Source organism: Dipodomys merriami, unplaced genomic scaffold (assembly GCF_024711535.1).
Source record: "Dipodomys merriami isolate MVZ:Mamm:240054 unplaced genomic scaffold, mDipMer1.0.p SCAF_12, whole genome shotgun sequence".
Lineage (NCBI taxonomy): Eukaryota > Metazoa > Chordata > Mammalia > Rodentia > Heteromyidae > Dipodomys > Dipodomys merriami.
In genome coordinates, this window is record NW_027202493.1 from 42,494,793 (window position 1) to 42,514,076 (window position 19,284).

The window sequence follows — 19,284 nt, forward strand, 5'->3', positions numbered from 1 at the left end:
CCGGGTACTGGCCCTAAACTCTGTGACCTGGAACACTCCTCCCCTCTACCAAGAAGATGAAGAAGCTTTTCATCAACACACAAAACACTAGGGATGTGCTGTGCTCTGCTTCTCCACACCTGGGGAAAAGCCTCTGCCATCTTCCTAGGAAAGGCCCTTTCTTTGCCAACCAGGGAGGAAGGTCACCCACCTTGATTCTCAGCAGACTCACCCTCCGTGGAGATGCTCCATAGGACCAGGTGTCCCTTTCTAAGGAAAGACACCTGACACCATCCCAAGGAACTTACCTAATCAACACGGACTTCAGAGAGCCCACATTGATTTTCTAGAACCCAGAGCAAAGGCAAGACACCCCGCAGTACTCTTTGTCAAATGGCTCGTCTGATTGTGTGAAAATACTGGTTAGTTGTTGAAATAGGTACCATGTTTACTACTGAGTCTGGACATGAAGAAACAGCCAGGGATGATGAGGATGGTTGCAGTCTCTGCCTGTTGATCAGGTAATAGTCACCAGTACTGTTTCTCCCAACCAGGGAAGGCCACTGCAAGGATGTTACCTGAAGATTGCTCCAGATCCACTAACACCTCCATCTCTGCCAGTTCCTCTTCGTGAACCCCTGCTCTTACCCACTGCAACCAGCCTGAAGAGACATGCAAAGCACAAGAGGCAAAGCGGCGTACGTTAAAAATACAAAAAGCAAAAACGGGTGCTTTGTTTCCCCTACTAGATCTCCATCTCCTTTTACAAAGCACAGAGTGGAGGTAGAACCCAGGGCTTCGGATGTGCTCGGAATGTTGCTTTCACCACTTGAGCTGTGGTCCCAGCCATTTTGCTTCTGAGGTAGGGTCTGTGACTCTTTCCTTGGGCTGGCCTAGAACTCAAGATCTAGACCTAGACCTAGACCTCCCCAGTAGCTCGGATCCCAAAGGTGTGCGACCATGCCCAGCTCATTCTCACTTAGCATTGAGTCCCTCCCAATACCCCATGGACTACTTGTTGACTTAAATGTGATGAAGATCAAGATGTGAACACTGGTTCTTTTTTTTTTCTTTTTGTCGGTCATGGGGCTTGGACTCTGGACCTGGGCCCTGGTTCATTCATATTTAATATTTAATACAATAGTTAATATTTTATTTATGGAAGTTTAATCTGATTGGTCTGAGGTCTTAAAGATAACCCATTCTGAAATGAGGGTAGCTCTGGTGAGCAGAGCTGTGAATGTTATATACATGTAGAGCCTGTTGGTGCCCTCCGGTCAGATGAGACCTGAAGCCTGTGCCAGGGCTATTTAGCCCCAGCAAGTTCTCTCCCCAGGGTTGGAGTTCCATTGCTGGTCACTGCACAGGGAGGGAAGGGTGCAGTAACTATGTTCTCTCACCTTCCTCACACCCCATCTCCACTTCAACAGGGCACTGGACTAGAGCTATTTGCCGCCACGAATCACGGAGCATCTGCCGAGTGTGGGGAGGAGGGACACGTCCAAAGGAAGCCAGGCCACTGGCAAGCAGGACATGGCATGGAGATGGAGCCAGGCCCTCACAACCCCAGAGCTTCCTTACCCCCGCCCCGCACACAGGAGAATGTGGGGGACACCAGTGGGGAGCCCCCAGTGTCCGCGCTCTCTATCTGTTGTTTCTGTTGGGTGTCTTCAACCATGCATTTCAAACAGAGAGTCGCTGGCCCGTCTCATATATGCAAAACCCTCCTGCCCTGTCAGCCTTCACTGACTCCAGGTGAAGAAGACCATGATTCGCTGGCACACGAACCCCAAATCAAATCACAACGTGGCAGTTAAACGGTCTCTCATTCTTAGTTTGGTTTGCAGATTTGAATGGACAGAATGGTATCTGTGCCAGGAGGTGTTGGTTGAAGGTGACGGGAACACGGGTGGTGTGCTTCTCTCCTGTAGTTCATGCTCAGCCCAACCCACACCCCCTATGGTTCTATATTTTATCACCCGTTGTTGCTGTTAACATCTTACTGTGCCTAATTTATCAACTAAACCTTATAAATTGAGCAGAATAGATGAAGGGTACGTAACTGTCATTTCAAGTCAGGCATCGGTGGCTCATCCTATAATCCTAGCTACTCAGGAGGCTGAGATCTGATTCAAAGACAGAGGAAAGTGCGTGAGACTCTGATCTCCAAAACACCAGAAATGGAGCTGTGTACTCAAATGATAAAGTACCAGCCTTGAGCAAAAAAAGCTAAGAGACAGTGCCCAGGCCCTGAGTTCAAGCCCCGATATGGCACCAAAACAAAAAAAACAAAAACAAACCCTGTCATTTCAGGCATTCAGTGGGATTCTTGGAATAAATTCTCTAACAACTTGCTCCAAAATGGGACACGCTTTCTTGAAACATGTTTTCTGCCACTAGAGAAGTTTGGATATACTGTTAGTGCCATCTCCTAACAACATGGACCAGCTGAATCCCAAGACCCCATGATGCTACCTGACACGCTCATCAGGGAAGTCGGTAGTCAATGAGAGCACTAAATCCCATGAACACTTCCTTGCTTGAAATGCTCAGTTGGCAATGCCAAACCACATCAAAACCTAGGTGAGGAGAGAATGAGGTAGGTAGAGCGATGTCTCGGAAAGCATGCAGTAATGCATGGTAATGACTTTAGATGCAGAATAAGGAATTAACACAGAGCTCTGTCTTCTGAAGATACTAGCTCAACAAGCCATTGTCACATGAAATGTGGGCATTCTATCATCAGTGAACAGTGGAGTCAAAAGCAAACAAGTAGCCTACCAAGGGACAAATGTCTGTGCACCTTCAGGATAACTTATGCTCTAGGATTCAAATTCCAGGAAGAACAATGGACCAGATGAATCCCAAAATAACTGATTGACCAAATTAATAAGCATGAACACCACGCAGACACAGACTACGAAGGCTGTGGATCAAAGCTCATTTTAAAAGTATTTAGAATAGGTGGACATTTGCAGGGAAATGGATGGACCTAGAACAAATCATGTTAAATGAAATAAGAAAAGCTCAGAGACAGATGATGCATGCATTCTCGCATGGAAGCTACTGGAACATAATAAATTATACAGGTTTCTAGGCATTCACACCAGGGAGACCAAAGGAGGACACTCTGAGGAGAGGAACACAGAGATGTCATGCCTATGTGCATCTGGTCATACAAAATAATATTTATCCAAATGAACTCCAGGAAATGGTAACAAGAGTTTTTTTCTTTTTTCTATTTTTTTCTTTTTTTTTGGTTGGTGATGGGGCTTGAACTCTGGGCCTGGGCACTGTCCCTCAGCTCTTCAGCTCAAGGTTGGGCTCTACCACTTGAGCCACAGCATCACTTCCAGTTTTCTGAATGGCTTATTGGAAATAAGAGTCTCATGGACTTTCCTATCAGGGCTGGTTTTGACTGCAATCCTCAGATCTCAGCCTCCTGAGTAGCTAGGATGACAGACGTGTCCACCAGCACCCTGCATTTTTTTTTTTCTTTTTAGCTGTTTTTGTTTTCTTCCTTTTTTGTTCTGTTTTATGTCTTTGGGAGTGAACAAATGCAGCAACGATACTCACTGGACACTATGTAGAAAACACATTATATAAATTAATTAGATAAGGATGGGAGAGAAAAATTGGGAGAGAGCATGGGAAGGGGGACATGGCCCAAGAAGAAACACACTCTTTACCTGACTTACTCCTTACCTGTCTTTAAATGTACTTTTTACCTGTAACCCCTCTGTATATCACCTTTATAATAACAATTAAAACTCTTTAAAAAAGCAAGAATGGCTGGGCATGGTGCTCATACTTGTAATCCTAGCTCCTCAAGAGGCAGAGATCAGGAAGATTATGGTTTGAGGCCAGGCTAGGCAAAAAATTCATGAGATATCATCTCAATCAGTAAAAGACGGGGTGCAGTAGTCCTTCCCTGTCATCCACGAGGAGCCTTAAATGAGAGGAAAAACAGCAAAAGGAAAAGGGCTGTGGCATGGCCCAAGTGGTAAAAGCACTAGCCAAACCCCACCCTGCATAACAGAAACAACAGCAAAAATAAAAGTACCTTAGGGTCAGAGAAGACGTGTTCACTGAATTCTAGAATGTGGGTAGTGGTTTGGGTTTCCTTCAGGGTCAGAGTAAAGTTCATGTACTGACTAAACCAACTGTATACAATGGCCAACAAAAGTACTGACACGTAGCAATCTGGGCTTGGATGTGGTATAGCTGCAGCCATGGAGAAATTACACTGGGAGCATCCACGACACCCACCCAGGCAGAAGTCCATGGACTTAGAAAGATTGTCTGCCTTTGAGGAGGGGGAACATGACTCTTCATTCTTAAGTGTGCCTTTATAGGACTTCTCCCAGGGAGTTCAGGATGAAACTTAAGGAGAAAAAAAGAATTAGACGGAGGCCAGGCATGGTGACACAGCCTGGAATCTCAGCACTTGGGAGACTAAGGAAGGGGCATCAGGAGTTCTAAGCCAGCATTGGCTACACGACAAGACATTGTCTCAAACAAACTAAAACAGACAGGGATAGTAGGGACAACAAAGGAGGGGGTAACAATGGATTCATTACCTTACTCATGTAACTGTAACCCCTCTGTACAGTATATTTACAATAAAAAAAAAACAGACAAAAACCAAAGTTATTTGCCAAGTGCTACCTCAACCAAGAGACCAAGGTCGAACCCATCATAAATCGTGGTGAAGGTAGACAGCCTCAACGCATCATAACTCCAGTCTAATCATGAGAAAACACCTGGCAAAAGCCAGTAGAAGGAATCCTACACACGCTTGACCAGTACCCTCCAAATTGTCAAGATCAGCAAAAGCAAGGTGAGTCACGAAGATGTTACAAACAACTTGCAGACACCAGAACTACAGATAACTTGGCATCCTGTCTGAGATCCTAGAATAGAAATCTGTGAGAAACAAACGAAGAACCCTGAATAAAGCTTACACTTCAGCTAATAATCATGCACCCTTAATTGGATTATTTCTTACAACGAAATGTACCACCCTAATGCAAAAGGGAAATGGGCGAATTGTATGAGTTTACTCTGAATGAATTTCACAAGTCTTTTCTTCAACCTAAAACCTTTCTCAGAAGTCTATTTTCAAACGAAGTATCAAACACAAATTACAATCTAAATTACATAATAGAAGCTTACCAGGTGTCAATAAAAAGAAAAGAAAATGTTTTTCCTGCTTCGGTTCCAGGAGTCCACAAAGAAGGACAGCGGCTTCTCTGCCTTGGTACAAGGCGTGGAGCTGAAAACGTGAGGGGTTTTCAACTTCAGTGGTTGGACCAGAAGTGAAACTCACTTGTCATCCCCAGCAATCACCACATCCTCTCCTCAGATACCGAGACAGGCTATTTTCTCCTTGCACTTGAACTGTGCATGACTGGAGATCATGCTTCTTTCTGATCTCTTGCTGCGAGCAGCCGGACCATAGTGTCTTTTCTTTTCTCATCAGATGGCAGCACACTCGGTGAACTCTATCTAGTTAGATATGGCTACCTGAACAGGTCAGAAAAATGCCCCACCTTTAAGAAAGATAAAGTGCTGTTTCTCAAACTTCCTGAAGTGAGACATGGCTGAGCGAAATGGAAGACAGGAGATGGTGATGTAGACTAACCTACCACCTGGAAATCCATGACAAGGCAAATCTATTTTTAAAGAAATTTAGCCTGGCACTGGTGGCTCATTCCTATAATCCTAGCTACTTGGGGGGCTGAATGTGAGAGGATTACAGTTCAAAGTCATCCTGGATAGAAAAGTTCAAAAGACCCCTGCTTTTAAATGTGTTATTGTTCTTATAAAGGTGATGTATAGTGGTTTGCAGCTATGTAAGTCAGGTAAAGAGTACTTTTCTTTTTGGGCAATGTCACCCCTTCTTTTGCTCTCTCCCAGTGTTTCCCTCCCCTCTATACCCACAATTTGTATAGTTCATTTTCAACCTAGTGTCCAGTAAGTACTGTTGCTGCCTTTGTTTGCCCTTTGTCCCTCCCCTTCAACTCCCAAAGACATATAAAGGAACAAACAGAACAAAAAGGGACAAAAAAAAAACAGCAAAAAGAAAAAAACTCTTGTTTTCATTTCCTGGAGTTCATTTTGATACATGCTCTTTTGTATGATTAGACACACATAGGCACTGGGCCTTTCTGTTCTTCTCCTACGAGTATCCACTTTTGGTCTCACTGTGTGTATGCCCAGAGACCTGTATAATTTATTGTGTCCTGGTGTTTTAGATCTAGCTTCTGCATGAGAGAAAACATGCATTGTTTGTCTAAGCTTTGCTTACTTCACTTAATATGATTTGTTCAAGGCCCATCCATTTTCCTGCAAATGACTTAATTGTACTCTTTCTAATGTGTGTGTAAAATTCCATTGTGTATAGGTTCCACATTTTTTTGATTCACTCATCTATTGTAGGGCATCTGGGCTGTTTCCACAAGTTGGCTATTGTGAATAGTGTAGCAACCAATATGGATGCTCAAATGAAAAGACCCCTTCTTAACAGAGCTAGCACCATCGTGTATGGGAGCCTGGGTACAACAGGAAACCTAAAATGGGCAGATTGCAGTCCATACACATTCCAGGTGGGAGACCTTATCTCAAAAATAGCCAGTGCAAAAAAAAAATAGGCTGGAGGCTTGGTCTGGGAGTAGAAAGTCTGCCTACCAAGCATGAAGGAGTCCCTGAATTCAAACTCCTTTTAAAAAAAGCCAATATAAAGTTCAAGACACCGAAAATGATAGTGATAATAATAGTGCTGGATCTTATCTCTCTCCGCAAAAATTACCCCTTATATTCTTATCCCATGTACCTCTGGCGCCCTCTGCTGGATATTTCTTTGCTGCAACAGTTAATTATATTGTTAATTGAAAGCAACTCTAGTAAACCACTTGGTTACTAAAATTAGTTTTTGGTATTCTTCCCCTCTTGTAGACGCTTGGATCTTCTTGTTGGTGCCAAGCTCTGATTGTTTCTAGTTTGTTTGGTGTGTTCTCTTGAAATGGAGCCCTGTGCTGGAGACCCTGTTCCTGTGTTTGATGGGTGGGATCCGGTTAATCCCTGTCCCTACACCACATTGATTCCTCCTCCGGTTTTGGGAGTTTCAAGGCTGCTTGGGTTCTTCATAGCAGTCCTTGAAACGTGTTCCTGAACACCTAACAGATCTACTTGGCCTGATAGTTTGGTCACTCTTCCAGAATAAATTTCCACTGAATTTGCTAAAAACACTGACACAATTCAAAGTTCTGCAGCTCTGCCATCTCTCCTTATTGTCACTGGTTCTCCTACTAGCTGTGTCATCCATGCACACATCAACGCTAATCTCCTCTCCTCTACACCGTGTCCCATGACTTAAGAGGAGAATGCGCCTCTCAACTTTTCACCTTCCACTAGATTATCTGCATCCACACACAAACTCCTGTTCATGGACACACACTGTGATCTCAGTGAGAGTTGTTGGAATGCAGTCTCAATCTTCTCTTAATCAATCATAAACCCACTTCCAGTCAGGCTGTCTCCCTTACCACTCCCCAAAATTGTTCTTGTCTCAGTCCTCAATTGTAGGGAACTCTGAAGCTGAGCTGTGAAACCTGGAAAATATTTGAGAGGTTGGAGCACTGTCTTGTCAGCACTGAGAGCTGGCCATGGAAGGGTTAAAACAGACAGCCCTGGAGAAGGTGAAGAGACGGGACAGTAAGGCCATCCCCCTTCCTTGGGGCTGGTGACCTTGAAGGCTAGATAAGGTGGATGTCCGTGGGCTGCAGTCTCTTGTCTCAACGAATAAGGGAACCAATGTCTCTCACAAAGTTTTTGGCTCTGATTGTAATTTTAAGATAGATGCTCTCCTTTTTGCATGTATTCATGGCAACCTCCCATTTGCTTGTGGGAACTCAGGGCCCATGTGCCAGTGAGCCTTGGGACCCTGGTCTCCCCCATATCTGTCTTTGTATGTTCTGTTTCACTGCCTCAGGTTGTGGTTAGGAATGCCCAATGATCCTGGGCTATTCCACCATCGTTTTTCTCTAGTAATTATCAGTACCTGGCTCCAATCACATACTTTCCTCACTTGGCCTCTAGGTATCCAGACTCTTCCAGTTTGCTTCCCACAGCCTTTGATACAGCTTCTCCAGTTCCTCCTAGTCTTCTCTCATCTTCAAAGGTTAATGATTGAATACCCCAAGGCCTAGCCTTTGGACTCTCACCTTGGGTGTTTAATTTCACCCATAGCAATTAACTCTTGACTGGTTATCAAGAATTGTCTTACCACTTACTGGGCATCTCAAACAGATCCCTGCTCACCTCCACCCCCACTTCACAAATCATCTTCCTTGTTTCAATGAATGATAACCACATTCCTCCAGTCCCCAAAACTTTTGGTCTCGCTCTGGATCGTTGATGTCTTTCTCCCATATCCCACATCTGATGGAAGTCTTGTTGAAATTATCAAAATCAATTCAGATTTTTAAAATAAGTTTTTTATTGTGAAAATACTGTACAGAGGAGAGGTGACAGTTACATGAGCAAGGTAATGAGTATGTTTCTTATCAAGCATTGTTGCCTCCTCCTTTGTTTTCCCCCTACCATCCCTTCTCTCCCATCTCCACAACTACACTTGCCCCCCCTCCACCCATGCCCCCCCACCTAAATTGTAAAGTTTTTTTTTGACATAGCATCTTGTACATCTTATTGTTGCAATGGGTCAACTTGTATCCCTATTTAAACAATTTGTTTTTTCCCTTCCCCTCCCTAAATTTTACCAACATCAAATACAGTGATAACAGGGGTTATACCGTGGGGGAATCAATTCAGATTTTAAACACTGTTTACAACCCTGATTTGAGACATAATAATCTCGTGGCCTATTTGGTGATTCCCAAAACTTGGCTGTATAGAGGAAACAGCTAAGGATTTGAAAAACATGCTAATGGCTGGCTTCTAGCCCTTGCCCTCTGATTTAGTAAGGATGGACATAGACTAGGCCCTAGGACTTTTTTTTTTTTCTCACTGCTCTCCAAATAATTCTAACGTGTATCAGTGGAATTACTAGCAAGGCTATGGTAATAGCCATCACAGTGAGCACCCTGCTTCTTTCGACCGCTCCACAGCCCAGCAAACAGACATAGTTGTAAGTCATACAATTCCTCTGCTAAAAGGCCAACAGCTCATGATCTTACTTAGATAAAAGCCCAAGGTTAAATGCACAACATTTTTACATGAGTTCCACTACTACCCCATTACTTCTCTGACCTTTAACAGGCTTTGTCTTATTGATGCTGGCCTCCCTTCTTAAATAAACCAGGAATCTCCTTAACCTAAGACCTTGTCACTGTTGCTCTGCTTGAATGCCCTCTCTTTAATTATTGGCATATCAAAAATTAGTTTAAATGTCGCATTTCAATTGCAAATCGCAATTGTAGCACCCTCCGGTTTCTAAGTGATGAGATGCATAATGGTATCATTCAATATAGGAAAGTGTGGAAAGACTAGATTTGGAGGAAAAAACAGATTTCTGTTGTAGACATGGTAAGTTTGGGGTGCCTATTTGACACCTAAATCTAACAAGATGTCAAATAGGGGAGAAGCCGGGGTTGAACTCTAAACCTAGGAACAGAGATGATATTTAAAGCTATAGACTTTTGGGATCGCAATCAGAGACAAGACTGAGTGTCCCCTGAAGAGAATGAAAAACAACGGAACAAGCAGGGCTGGCCCTATCTCAACATGTTTTCCAGGGAAGATAACTATGTTCACTGGCAATGGCATGGCCATCAGGACAGAGAGCTCACACGCCCTGGCCAAGTGCGTGCGGCAGCGCCCGCCACGCTGGCGGGAAGAGCGCACTCGAGGCTTCAGGAATGGAAGCGAAGCGTCACGGCAATAAAGTGACACCTGACTGCAGAAAGAATGCGAAGAGGCCTCAACCCGCAAGTAAATAAACAAGGTCGTAAACAAGGGAGATCAGGGAAGGTTCCAGAACAAGTAGCCATGTCCGGGTTCCCAACTCGGCGAACTCTGTGTGAATGTTTATTTGGGAGGGAAACCGTTATTCTCCACGACGGCTACCCTGGGGATCAGCTGCGGGGCTGAGACGACGGTGACCTCTGACCCCGACCCCGACCTCTGACCCCGACCCCGGCCGCGGCCCCGGCTCCGTTCCAGATTCAGCTCGGGCCAGGTCTCCGATCTTCGTCCCCAGGATGAGTCTGTCACCACCACCGGAAGTGACGCATTCCGCCTGTCCCGCCCCCACGCTCTCCCTCAGCCTTCCTCGAGCGGTCTCTCCGGGAAGACGTAGCCCCATCACTTACACTGTCCGGGTCGAGCTTTCGGTTCCTCGCCATTCCGCACACCCTGCTTCCTTCGCAGCCGGACAGGACGGCGGCTGTGCCGAGTCCGGGTGGGAGGGGCGGGGCGGGGCTTCGAGCGCCGACTTCCGGGATGAGCTTTACGGTACGGTGGGCGTGCTTTTACGACAATCCGGGGTTGCTTTACGGCCGTCAACTTTCTCCGCGGTCTGCGTCCGATTTCGTGGTCGCCTGTGCAGCGGCGGAGCGGCGATGAGGCAGAAACGCAAAGGTGCGGACGGGCGACGGGGCGGGGGGGAGACGGGGCGGGGGGGAGACTGGGGGAGCAGGCCGTGGGGCTCCGGTGCTCAGAGACCGAGCCCAGCGCTCGCGCGGGAGCCCCGGGGTCGGGCCCCGGTCGGGCCTCCCCCGCCCCCCGTTCCTGGTCCGAGCGGCTCCGCCCGCGGCGTGCGCCCCGGGGAGTCCGCTAGGCCGGGGAGTCCGCGAGGCCGGGGAGCCGCGAGGCCGGGGAGTCCGCGAGGCCGGGGAGTCCGCCCCGGGGAGTCCGCTAGGCCGGGGAGTCCGCGAGGCCGGGGAGTCCGCGAGGCCGGGGAGTCCGCTAGGCCGGGGAGTCCGCGAGGCCGGGGAGTCCGCCCCGGGGAGTCCGCGAGGCCGGGGAGTCCGTGAGGCCGGGGAGTCCGCGAGGCCGGGGAGTCCGCCAGGCCGGGGAGTCCGCGAGGCCGGGGAGTCCGCGAGGCCGGGGAGTCCGCTAGGCCGGGGAGTCCGCGAGGCCGGGGAGTCCGCCCCGGGGAGTCCGCGAGGCCGGGGAGTCCGCGAGGCCGGGGAGTCCGCGAGGCCGGGGAGTCCGTGAGGCCGGGGAGTCCGCGAGGCCGGGGAGTCCGCCAGGCCGGGGAGTCCGCGAGGCCGGGGAGTCCGCGAGGCCGGGGAGTCCGCGAGGCCGGGGAGTCCTCCAGGCCGGGGAGTCCGCCAGGCCGGGGAGTCCGCTAGGCCGGGGAGTCCGCGAGGCCGGGGAGTCCGCCCCGGGGAGTCCGCGAGGCCGGGGAGTCCGTGAGGCCGGGGAGTCCGCGAGGCCGGGGAGTCCGCGAGGCCGGGGAGTCCGTGAGGCCGGGGAGTCCGCGAGGCCGGGGAGTCCGCCAGGCCGGGGAGTCCGCGAGGCCGGGGAGTCCGCGAGGCCGGGGAGTCCGCGAGGCCGGGGAGTCCTCCAGGCCGGGGAGTCCGCCAGGCCGGGGAGTCCGCCCCGGGGAGCCCGCGAGGCCGGGGAGTCCGCCCTGGGGAGTCCGCCAGGCCGGGGAGTCCGCGAGGCCGGGGAGTCCGCGAGGCCGGGGAGTCCGTGAGGCCGGGGAGTCCGCGAGGCCGGGGAGTCCGCCAGGCCGGGGAGTCCGCCAGGCCGGGGAGTCCGCGAGGCCGGGGAGTCCGCGAGGCCGGGGAGTCCGCCAGGCCGGTGAGTCCGCCCCGGGGAGTCCGCCCCGGGGAGTCCGCCCCGGGGAGTCCGCCAGGCCGGGCGCCGGGCGCCTGCGGCGGGCTGAGCGGACCCGCCCCGGTTCTTACCCCCCGGGCTGGCCCGGAGCAGCTCGGCCGCGCGTGTCTCACCCTCACGGAGCCCAGTTTTCAATATTCACCCAGAAGCTTCCAGCGTTTGAAGGTTTCACGGGAGAGGAGGGTCGCACGGACCCTGCCTGCCCGGGCTGGCTTTGAACCGCGATCCTCAGATCTCAGCCTCCTTGAGTAGCTAGGAGGACCGGCGCGAGCCGCCGGCGCCCGGCTGAGCTTCTGCTTTTACACACCCATAAAGCCAAGTGAAGGACACGGAAGATACGGTCGGGTTGTGAATAACAGAGACTGTGTTGGGGAGGATTTAACTAAAGTAAAAATGTAAAGCCTTACTGAATAATGTGACATTGACTGTTGCCGACTAATCTTTGTAGGCGACCTCAGCCCTGCTGAGCTGATGATGCTGACCATCGGAGATGTTATTAAACAACTGATTGAAGCCCATGAACAGGGGAAAGACATTGACCTGAATAAGTAAGTGGGTCTATAGAAGGAGCACAGCCTTGCTCTTAGGTGGCTCCTACTAACCAGCACTGCAGCACAGTCTTCTGGCTCCCGATGTTTTCAGAGCCTGTCCTGCCTTCTGAGCCTTCTCTTCCTCTGGTCCTGTTGTCTATGTTATCCCCACCCTCTTTTCCTACAAGCATTGGTCTTTGCTGTATTTTAGAAACCTTCATTATTGGTTGGTATGGTATGTGGATGTGTTTGATCATAATGCAGGACATGAGAGGAGCTGGCAGACCAAGGACTTAGGTGCTAAGTACCCAGTTAACATGTGTTGAGACTGATACAAGCAGCCCACAGGTATTTCTAGATTAATTTTAAGACAGAATGACAGTTATAGTTTGGCTAGCAGACACAAAGAAAAGCTGATGAAATTGGAAAAACCAAAGGAATTAGCTAGGCATCTGTTGCACACACCTATAACACGCACATATATAACTGACACAGGATCCTTAGTTCAGGCCAGCCTTGGCTACATAGCAAGACACTATTGCAACCAGAATGAAAGTTACTTCTGAGGGTTAAGAATAGACTTATAATCAGGAAGGGTCAGATGAAGAAGTTGCTTTTAAATGTATATATGCTGTTCTTTTGTTTTAAAATGTGTGTTTGCTGTTCTTTTGTTTTTGTGTGAGTGTGTATGTATAGTATTTTTGCTAAGAAAGTGATTTTTGACCAAGGTGATTTTTCTTCTCAGGAGAAAGATCTAAAGACATTTTTAACTGTGCAATAGAACAGGACAAAGAATGCTACCAGATAAAGACCAAGGGTATCCTAAACATCCTGAAGAGCACTAGACAGTATCCCAGTGTCAGTGGTGCAGCAGAAAAAAAGTAGAGTCAGAGTCATCCTTTGGACAGAGACCACAGCATCATATTGAAGTAACCTACCTTGTGTCCTCATCCTGGGCCCTTCCATAGACCTTTGGTGTTTGTTTCTGGTACTTGAGGTAAAGAGCGAGTCACTAACAAATCTACTTATTCTATTTCCTCAGTATTCAGAGATCTTAAATCCACTTTTGTCCCTAGAGGAGAGACAGGAGTGATAGATGCTGTTTTAGAAGCTCGTGCTTGAAATACGGTCTTGCTAATGCTGGATGCTTTACTTTCAGGGTGAAAACCAAGACAGCAGCCAAATATGGCCTGTCAGCGCAGCCCCGCCTGGTGGATATCATTGCCGCAGTCCCCCCTCAGTATCGGAAAGTCTTGGTTCCCAAGTTAAAGGCCAAACCCATCAGGACTGCCAGTGGAGTGAGTATTCAGTTATTGAAATATTGCTACAGGTAGTGAGGTGCAAGGGGGAGGCAGACTCCAAAAGTCTGTCCACTGTGTTCTGTGCTGGAGTGGAGATGTGTGTAGAGGGCTACGAGGCAGAGAAAGGAGACCAACTGGTTGTATTTAAAGTAGGTAGATAATGTGGTGATGTCTAGGGCTTGGTGATGATCACCATCTGATCAATATTACTGGCCTTCATGAGCCGATAGATTTTTAAATAGTTGGTATTTATAAAAAGTACTTCAAAAGGTAATTCATGAAGTTGGGGGCTGGTGGCTCACGCCTGTAATCCTAGCTACTCATAAGGCCGAGATCTAAGGATTGAAGTTAGCCTGGGCAGGAAAGTCCATGAGATTCTTAACTCTGATAAAGTGCAATCCTGAGCAAAAAAGCTCAGGGACAGCTCCCAGGCCCTGAGTTCAAGTCCCATGACTGGGACCAAAGAAAGGGGTAATTAATGATTCAAAGAAGTTGTGTGGCATTTTACATAACAGTGAGCATCCAGGAACAAGAGAAAACACAGTGCTTGCTTTGCCTGTAAAGGATGCTCAGGGGACAAGAGTAGGCTCAAAAGATGGGAGTAAGGGCAGGGGCCTGAGGCACAGAGGTAGTAGTGACATAAAGTCTGTAGTGCATGTGGGCAAGAACACCAGACTCACAGGATCCAGGGTCCATTTGGCCTGGAATTCATGTTCTTGCCTCAGCCTCTGGAGAGTCCATATGAAAATCAATGGGTCATTAGTTTGGGATCAGCTTGTAAAAAGTCTTAAATTTCTGGCAAAGAAAAACATAGTAGGAAACCATACAAGGTTTCTGAGTGATATGAACATGGTAGATTTCCAAAACATTTGCCTAGATCTAGTATACAGGATCATTTGACAACAAAAAGAAAACAGTTTGGAAATCCTTGGTCCATTCTCCAGGTAAAGCATTAAGGATCTTTATTGGAGTCTATAGGAGAAAAAGGCTGAATGTGGGTAAATCGGCAGGATTAGCACCCTCGTGAAATGTAGTCCCCAGAACTGACTTCTGTGTGCCTGATATGATCTAGCACATTCAGTCTGGTTTGGATGAAGACATTGTTGTACTTGAGGCAGCCGTGTTGTTCCTGTCTTCTGGATTCTATGACATTTTTAGATAAATAAACCCCACAGTTTCTACATACAGTGGACCATGAAGCCTAGTGCCCTATTCTTTGTGCTTAAGCATTTTGGTTTGGTTTATTAAGAATAGTTGGGCACCACACTCCCCAAAGAGAACTCATTAGCTTTTACTCCCACATACTTGAGTAATATGCCCTATATTCAGGTCTTAAAGGTCCAAGTGAGTTAGTTGGTTAGCCAAGTCTTAAACTCCCAGGTTTTAGCACCAAGTTCAGGATTACCACCGTGGAAGAGAGTTTGCACAACCTTTGAGCATTACCCACACACCTGGCTTTCTGCTGCCACCCTCTCCAAGTTGAGTTTCCATCTGTCTGGTCATTCCTGTCCTTTGAGGACTATACTTTCCTATGATCCTGGGCTACTGTCATAAGCATCACAAGTGCTTTCCTCGTGATGTCATTATGAGATGATTCAAGTGCAGCCATCTGCCGACCAAAACTCCGACCTGCCTCTGTGGTTCAGACTCATGCCAGACTGCCAGGTGGACTGCCTTCCAATCTCCAGTGTCACAACCCAGCTTGCTCCTTCACCTTTTCTGTCTATTAGCACTACCATCCTCGCAATGGTGTGTGAAGTGTGCCATCTCTCCCTTGCTGGAAGGAATATCTGGCTTGTACCAAATCCATCTTCAGTAGTAGCAGAAATCACAGAGCCACACGTTACTCCCCGTGTGTGGCCCTTCTCACCACCGTGGTTTATTCTTGCCTCCCTCTCATGGTGCATTGTGGATTCTTCATAGAGCAGTTTCACGGTTACAGAACAGTGAGCCAAAAGTGCATAATCCCAATATGCTTCCTCTTCTCCTACCCTCAGTTTCTCTGGCTTTAGTATCTCATTTTGGTTCAATACATTTGCTACAGCAACTGAACCATATCGCCCTGTTATTACTAACTAAAGGCTATAATTTGCATTAGTGTTAATTCTTTGTTGTTCATTTATGGGTTTTACCAAATGCATAGTGTCATTTATCTTTCATTATGGTACCATACAAACTAGTTTCACTGCTTAAAATAACTTATCCATCCTTCCCAGTGTCTAAATCTAACTTCTCTAACAAATATCTACTCCTGTCTCTATTTTTTGGCTTTCTCAGAATGTCATATACTTGGAATCATACAGGATCTATGGTTTTTTAGATTGACATTATAGATAGACTTCTTTCACTTAGCAATATGAACTTTTAAAGTTCCTCCACATCCTTTCATTCCTTTTCATTACTGGAAATATTCCATTGTATAGATGTACCAGTGCTGTTTTACCCATGTACGTGTGTGTGGAACATTACTCCAGCAGTGTAGGAGGTCCAGCTTGAAGGAGCAGCAGGATCACTTGCATTTAGCTGTCATGTCTCTTCATCTTCTGTCTTTCCTTGACTTCATTACTTAACACCTTTGAAGATTTCACGCTATTTTCTAGCATGTCCCTCAATGTGGATTAATCAAATGTTTCCTCATAATTAGATTCAGGTTGTACATTTTTGCCAGGAATGAGTGTCACAGAAGTAGGACTGAGAATCTGCATACATATTTGTGCATACTTTGGCATGACATATTTATATCTGTGTTTATGGGTATGCCAAGCTTAATATTTGTAAAAATAACCTTTAGTTTCATCCAGCCATAGACTTCATTTTGAATTTCTCCCTCCCTGCATTCATACCTCCCTCTGCCGTAAGAAACCCACTTGCATTCACTTTAATTTTGCTCATCTGACTGCCTGTGTCAGAGGTAGCTGGTCTTGTATCTCTCAAGCTACTATGCTCCTCCACCTTGGCTCTGCTGGACCCTTGAGATCTTTTTACAGGGACTCTGGATCCATGTATCCCTAGCTTTGTATTCCTGCTGTAAATGTTGAGATTTAATGTGTCCATGAGGAATCTGTTATGAGGTTAGGTTTGGATATAATTTTGTGAAATTACATAATCTTTTTCTTGGAGAGAAAATAAAAATCATTGTGGTTTTAAAATTTAATTCCTTATTTTGCACATAATTTATAAATAATAATTCATGTACATTTTAAAGATGATTGCTATTAAAAAGAGATCATCCTTGTATCCATCTTAGGAAGTATAGCATTACCAACACCTTTGGAGTCCATTTGTGCTGCACTGGTTACTTTTTAAAATTAATTTTTTTTTACAGATTGCTGTTGTAGCTGTGATGTGCAAACCACACAGGTGTCCACATATCAGTTTTACAGGAAATATATGTGTGTACGTATGATGATTTTGATATGTTGTGTGTATTTTAATTAAACTAGTAAACTCCCTAATACCTTGTCCCGTACATGCTGGTAATAATTTAAAACTTTAAGTAGATTTATAGTTCTTAGAAACAGGTAACCATTGATAAGATTTTACAGTTCTTTTAAAATGAAACATACAAAGATTTTAATTTATTGCAGTATTTTTTTAAATGCATAGATATAGATATGTATAGTCATCCTGTTAATGGAATAAATGAAACATGGAAATGAGAACTTCCTAAATTCCAGTGCCAAAGATTTCAAGTAAATTTTGATCAGAAAACTATCAAAATAAAAAATATTTCTTTTAATAGCAAATTGAGATACTTGGGATTAGCCGAAGGAGATGCTTAACTCTAGGTGGGAGAATTACGTAGAAGGGAGGATTGCTTGACTCTGGTTACCAGGAATGCCCTGCGTCAGTGTCAGCAGGAAACCCTGATTCCTGTTACTTGCCCTAAAAGCACAAGCCTCTAAATCACAGTAAGTACAGCATATTGAAAATGACTGCAATAGTTTTCCTTTGTATACTTGTTTACCAGCTGGTAGAGAATACATTATCTATAACATTAGACTGTTCCACTGGGATTTGAAAATGGAGCTTGCTTGCCGTCAGGGTTTTGTGGAGAAGGTGTGTCTGATCTCTCTCTTTGTTCCTTGCATTGGCAGCTATTGCCCTGGTGGACCTGATTCTGATTTTGAATATTCAACCCAGTCTTACACTGGATATGAGGTAAAGTCATTTGAGCTGTCCTGAAGTTTTTCATCATAGTTTTCCATTGTGCAGTTTTACAAATACTAGCTTTTACCTTTCTTCTTGATTGTAAAAGCTCTGTGTCTTCTAGTAGCATATATTGTTCTATCTGCTGGAGAAATACTGATGTAAGTGCTTAATATTATCATATCTCCACTACCATCCTACTTGCTTCACAACCCAAAACCTTAGTGTGGTTGGTGCATGGATGGTCCTAGTTGGATAGTTGAGGAAACGGAGTTCTGCGGGGCTGCACAGCTGCCACAGAGACTCACTGTTAGTGAGCAGCAGCTTTCGCTGTCCCTCCCCGCCCCCCCCCATGTGTGCTGAAGCCCTGCTCTCGTAAAATGGATGTCTGACAGTAGAAGTTAGGCATGAAGGAACAAACAAGAAAACATCCCCGAGTAACAGTTGCTAGGCAGGGAGGTGAGCGTGAGTAGGGTGATAATAGCTGGGGCTACTGAGAGACGGTGATGGCCAGGGATTCCCTAGGGGAGGTGGCAGTGGAGCTGAGTCCTTGTGGACAAGTATGTCAGGAAGGCTGATTCCTAGCAGAAAGTACAGCTAGAAGAAAGGGCCACGGTGGGAAAGATTGGGGGGGGGGGGCAAGGGGATGCAGCCTAGAGAATAGTGGATGACGGTACGAGTCTTTATTTACTACAGGTGTCAGGAGAAGCCTTTATGGCTTGAAGCAGGGAAATCATACAACCGATTTTTAAAGGCCTTTTAAAAGGCCATTCTGATGACCATGTAGAGAAAGAAAGGACTAGAGTAGACCCAAGAGTGCAAACAGACCCCTGAGCAGCCATGGAAGGAGGCCCTCTCTTCTGGTGACATCAGATGCACGCCGGCAGATGACTGTTTTTCCTCATACATGGTTTCATCCCCACCCCCTGTCATTTTTCATAGTTCAGCTTTCAAAATATATCCTGATTATTTGGTGGAACAGTTCCTCCGATGCCCAGCCACCTTTTTCTGTTCCTCTCCACAGAAGTCAGACAGGGCTGCTCTACATCCTCCAGACCTGTCTTATGGACTTGAACACATGCATATTTGTTTCACTCTCCAAGTCAGTATAGGCAAAGTGTTCTGTACCTTGTGCTTTTCCTTCAACATTTCTCAGAGAAACTTTTATGCTAATCCATTGTTTATAGAGTGGAGAGAGAGAGAGAGAGAGTGTGTGTGTGTGTGTGTGTGTGTGTGTGTGTGTGTCTGTCTGTCTGTCTGTCTGTACTGCAGCCCAAGAGGGGCAGTAGCATCAAGGCTATTGTCATTACAAGCCATGTGTGGTTAAGAACCTTATTTAAAGGTCGTCTGGCCACTAACTCTTGAGTTTGTGTGCACATCTGTGTGGATTAAACACCTCGATGACTAAAGGATGCAGTGAGCATTTGCACATACAGCCGTGTGCTTCCAGGACACGCCCAGCTGCTTAGGTAATGGGGCACACTCAGGATGTCATTTTGAACCCTGAAAGGAAGATGTGA

The 19,284-nt window shown here is 46.6% G+C and overlaps 2 protein-coding genes across 7 annotated transcripts in view; one reads left to right on the forward strand and one right to left on the reverse strand.

Annotated features, from left to right (window-relative positions):
- The window catches only part of Nuggc (nuclear GTPase, germinal center associated), a 42,242-nt gene extending 31,849 nt beyond the window's left edge, over positions 1-10,393 (reverse strand). For 4 of the 6 annotated variants that reach the window (XM_070016742.1, XM_070016744.1, XM_070016739.1 and 1 more), the window contains exons 1-2: positions 1,380-1,432; positions 558-641 (exon numbers count right to left, since the gene is read on the reverse strand). In XM_070016742.1, the coding sequence (XP_069872843.1) occupies positions 558-641; positions 1,380-1,395 (100 nt within the window). In that variant the 5' untranslated portion in view covers positions 1,396-1,432. Of the gene's footprint in view, positions 1-557; positions 642-1,379; positions 1,433-5,154; positions 5,273-10,310 lie in introns of those variants that run through there. The other 2 variants (XM_070016740.1, XM_070016741.1) reach the window with 2 other exon arrangements.
- A 100-nt stretch (positions 10,394-10,493) lies between these two features.
- Elp3 (elongator acetyltransferase complex subunit 3) overlaps positions 10,494-19,284 on the forward strand; it is a 56,230-nt gene continuing 47,439 nt past the window's right edge. Inside the window, exons 1-5 of the mRNA XM_070016746.1 lie at positions 10,494-10,578; positions 12,233-12,332; positions 13,474-13,612; positions 16,941-17,011; positions 17,713-17,776. Coding sequence (XP_069872847.1) covers positions 10,560-10,578; positions 12,233-12,332; positions 13,474-13,612; positions 16,941-17,011; positions 17,713-17,776 — 393 coding nt within the window. The 5' untranslated portion in view covers positions 10,494-10,559. The remainder of the gene's footprint in view (positions 10,579-12,232; positions 12,333-13,473; positions 13,613-16,940; positions 17,012-17,712; positions 17,777-19,284) is intronic.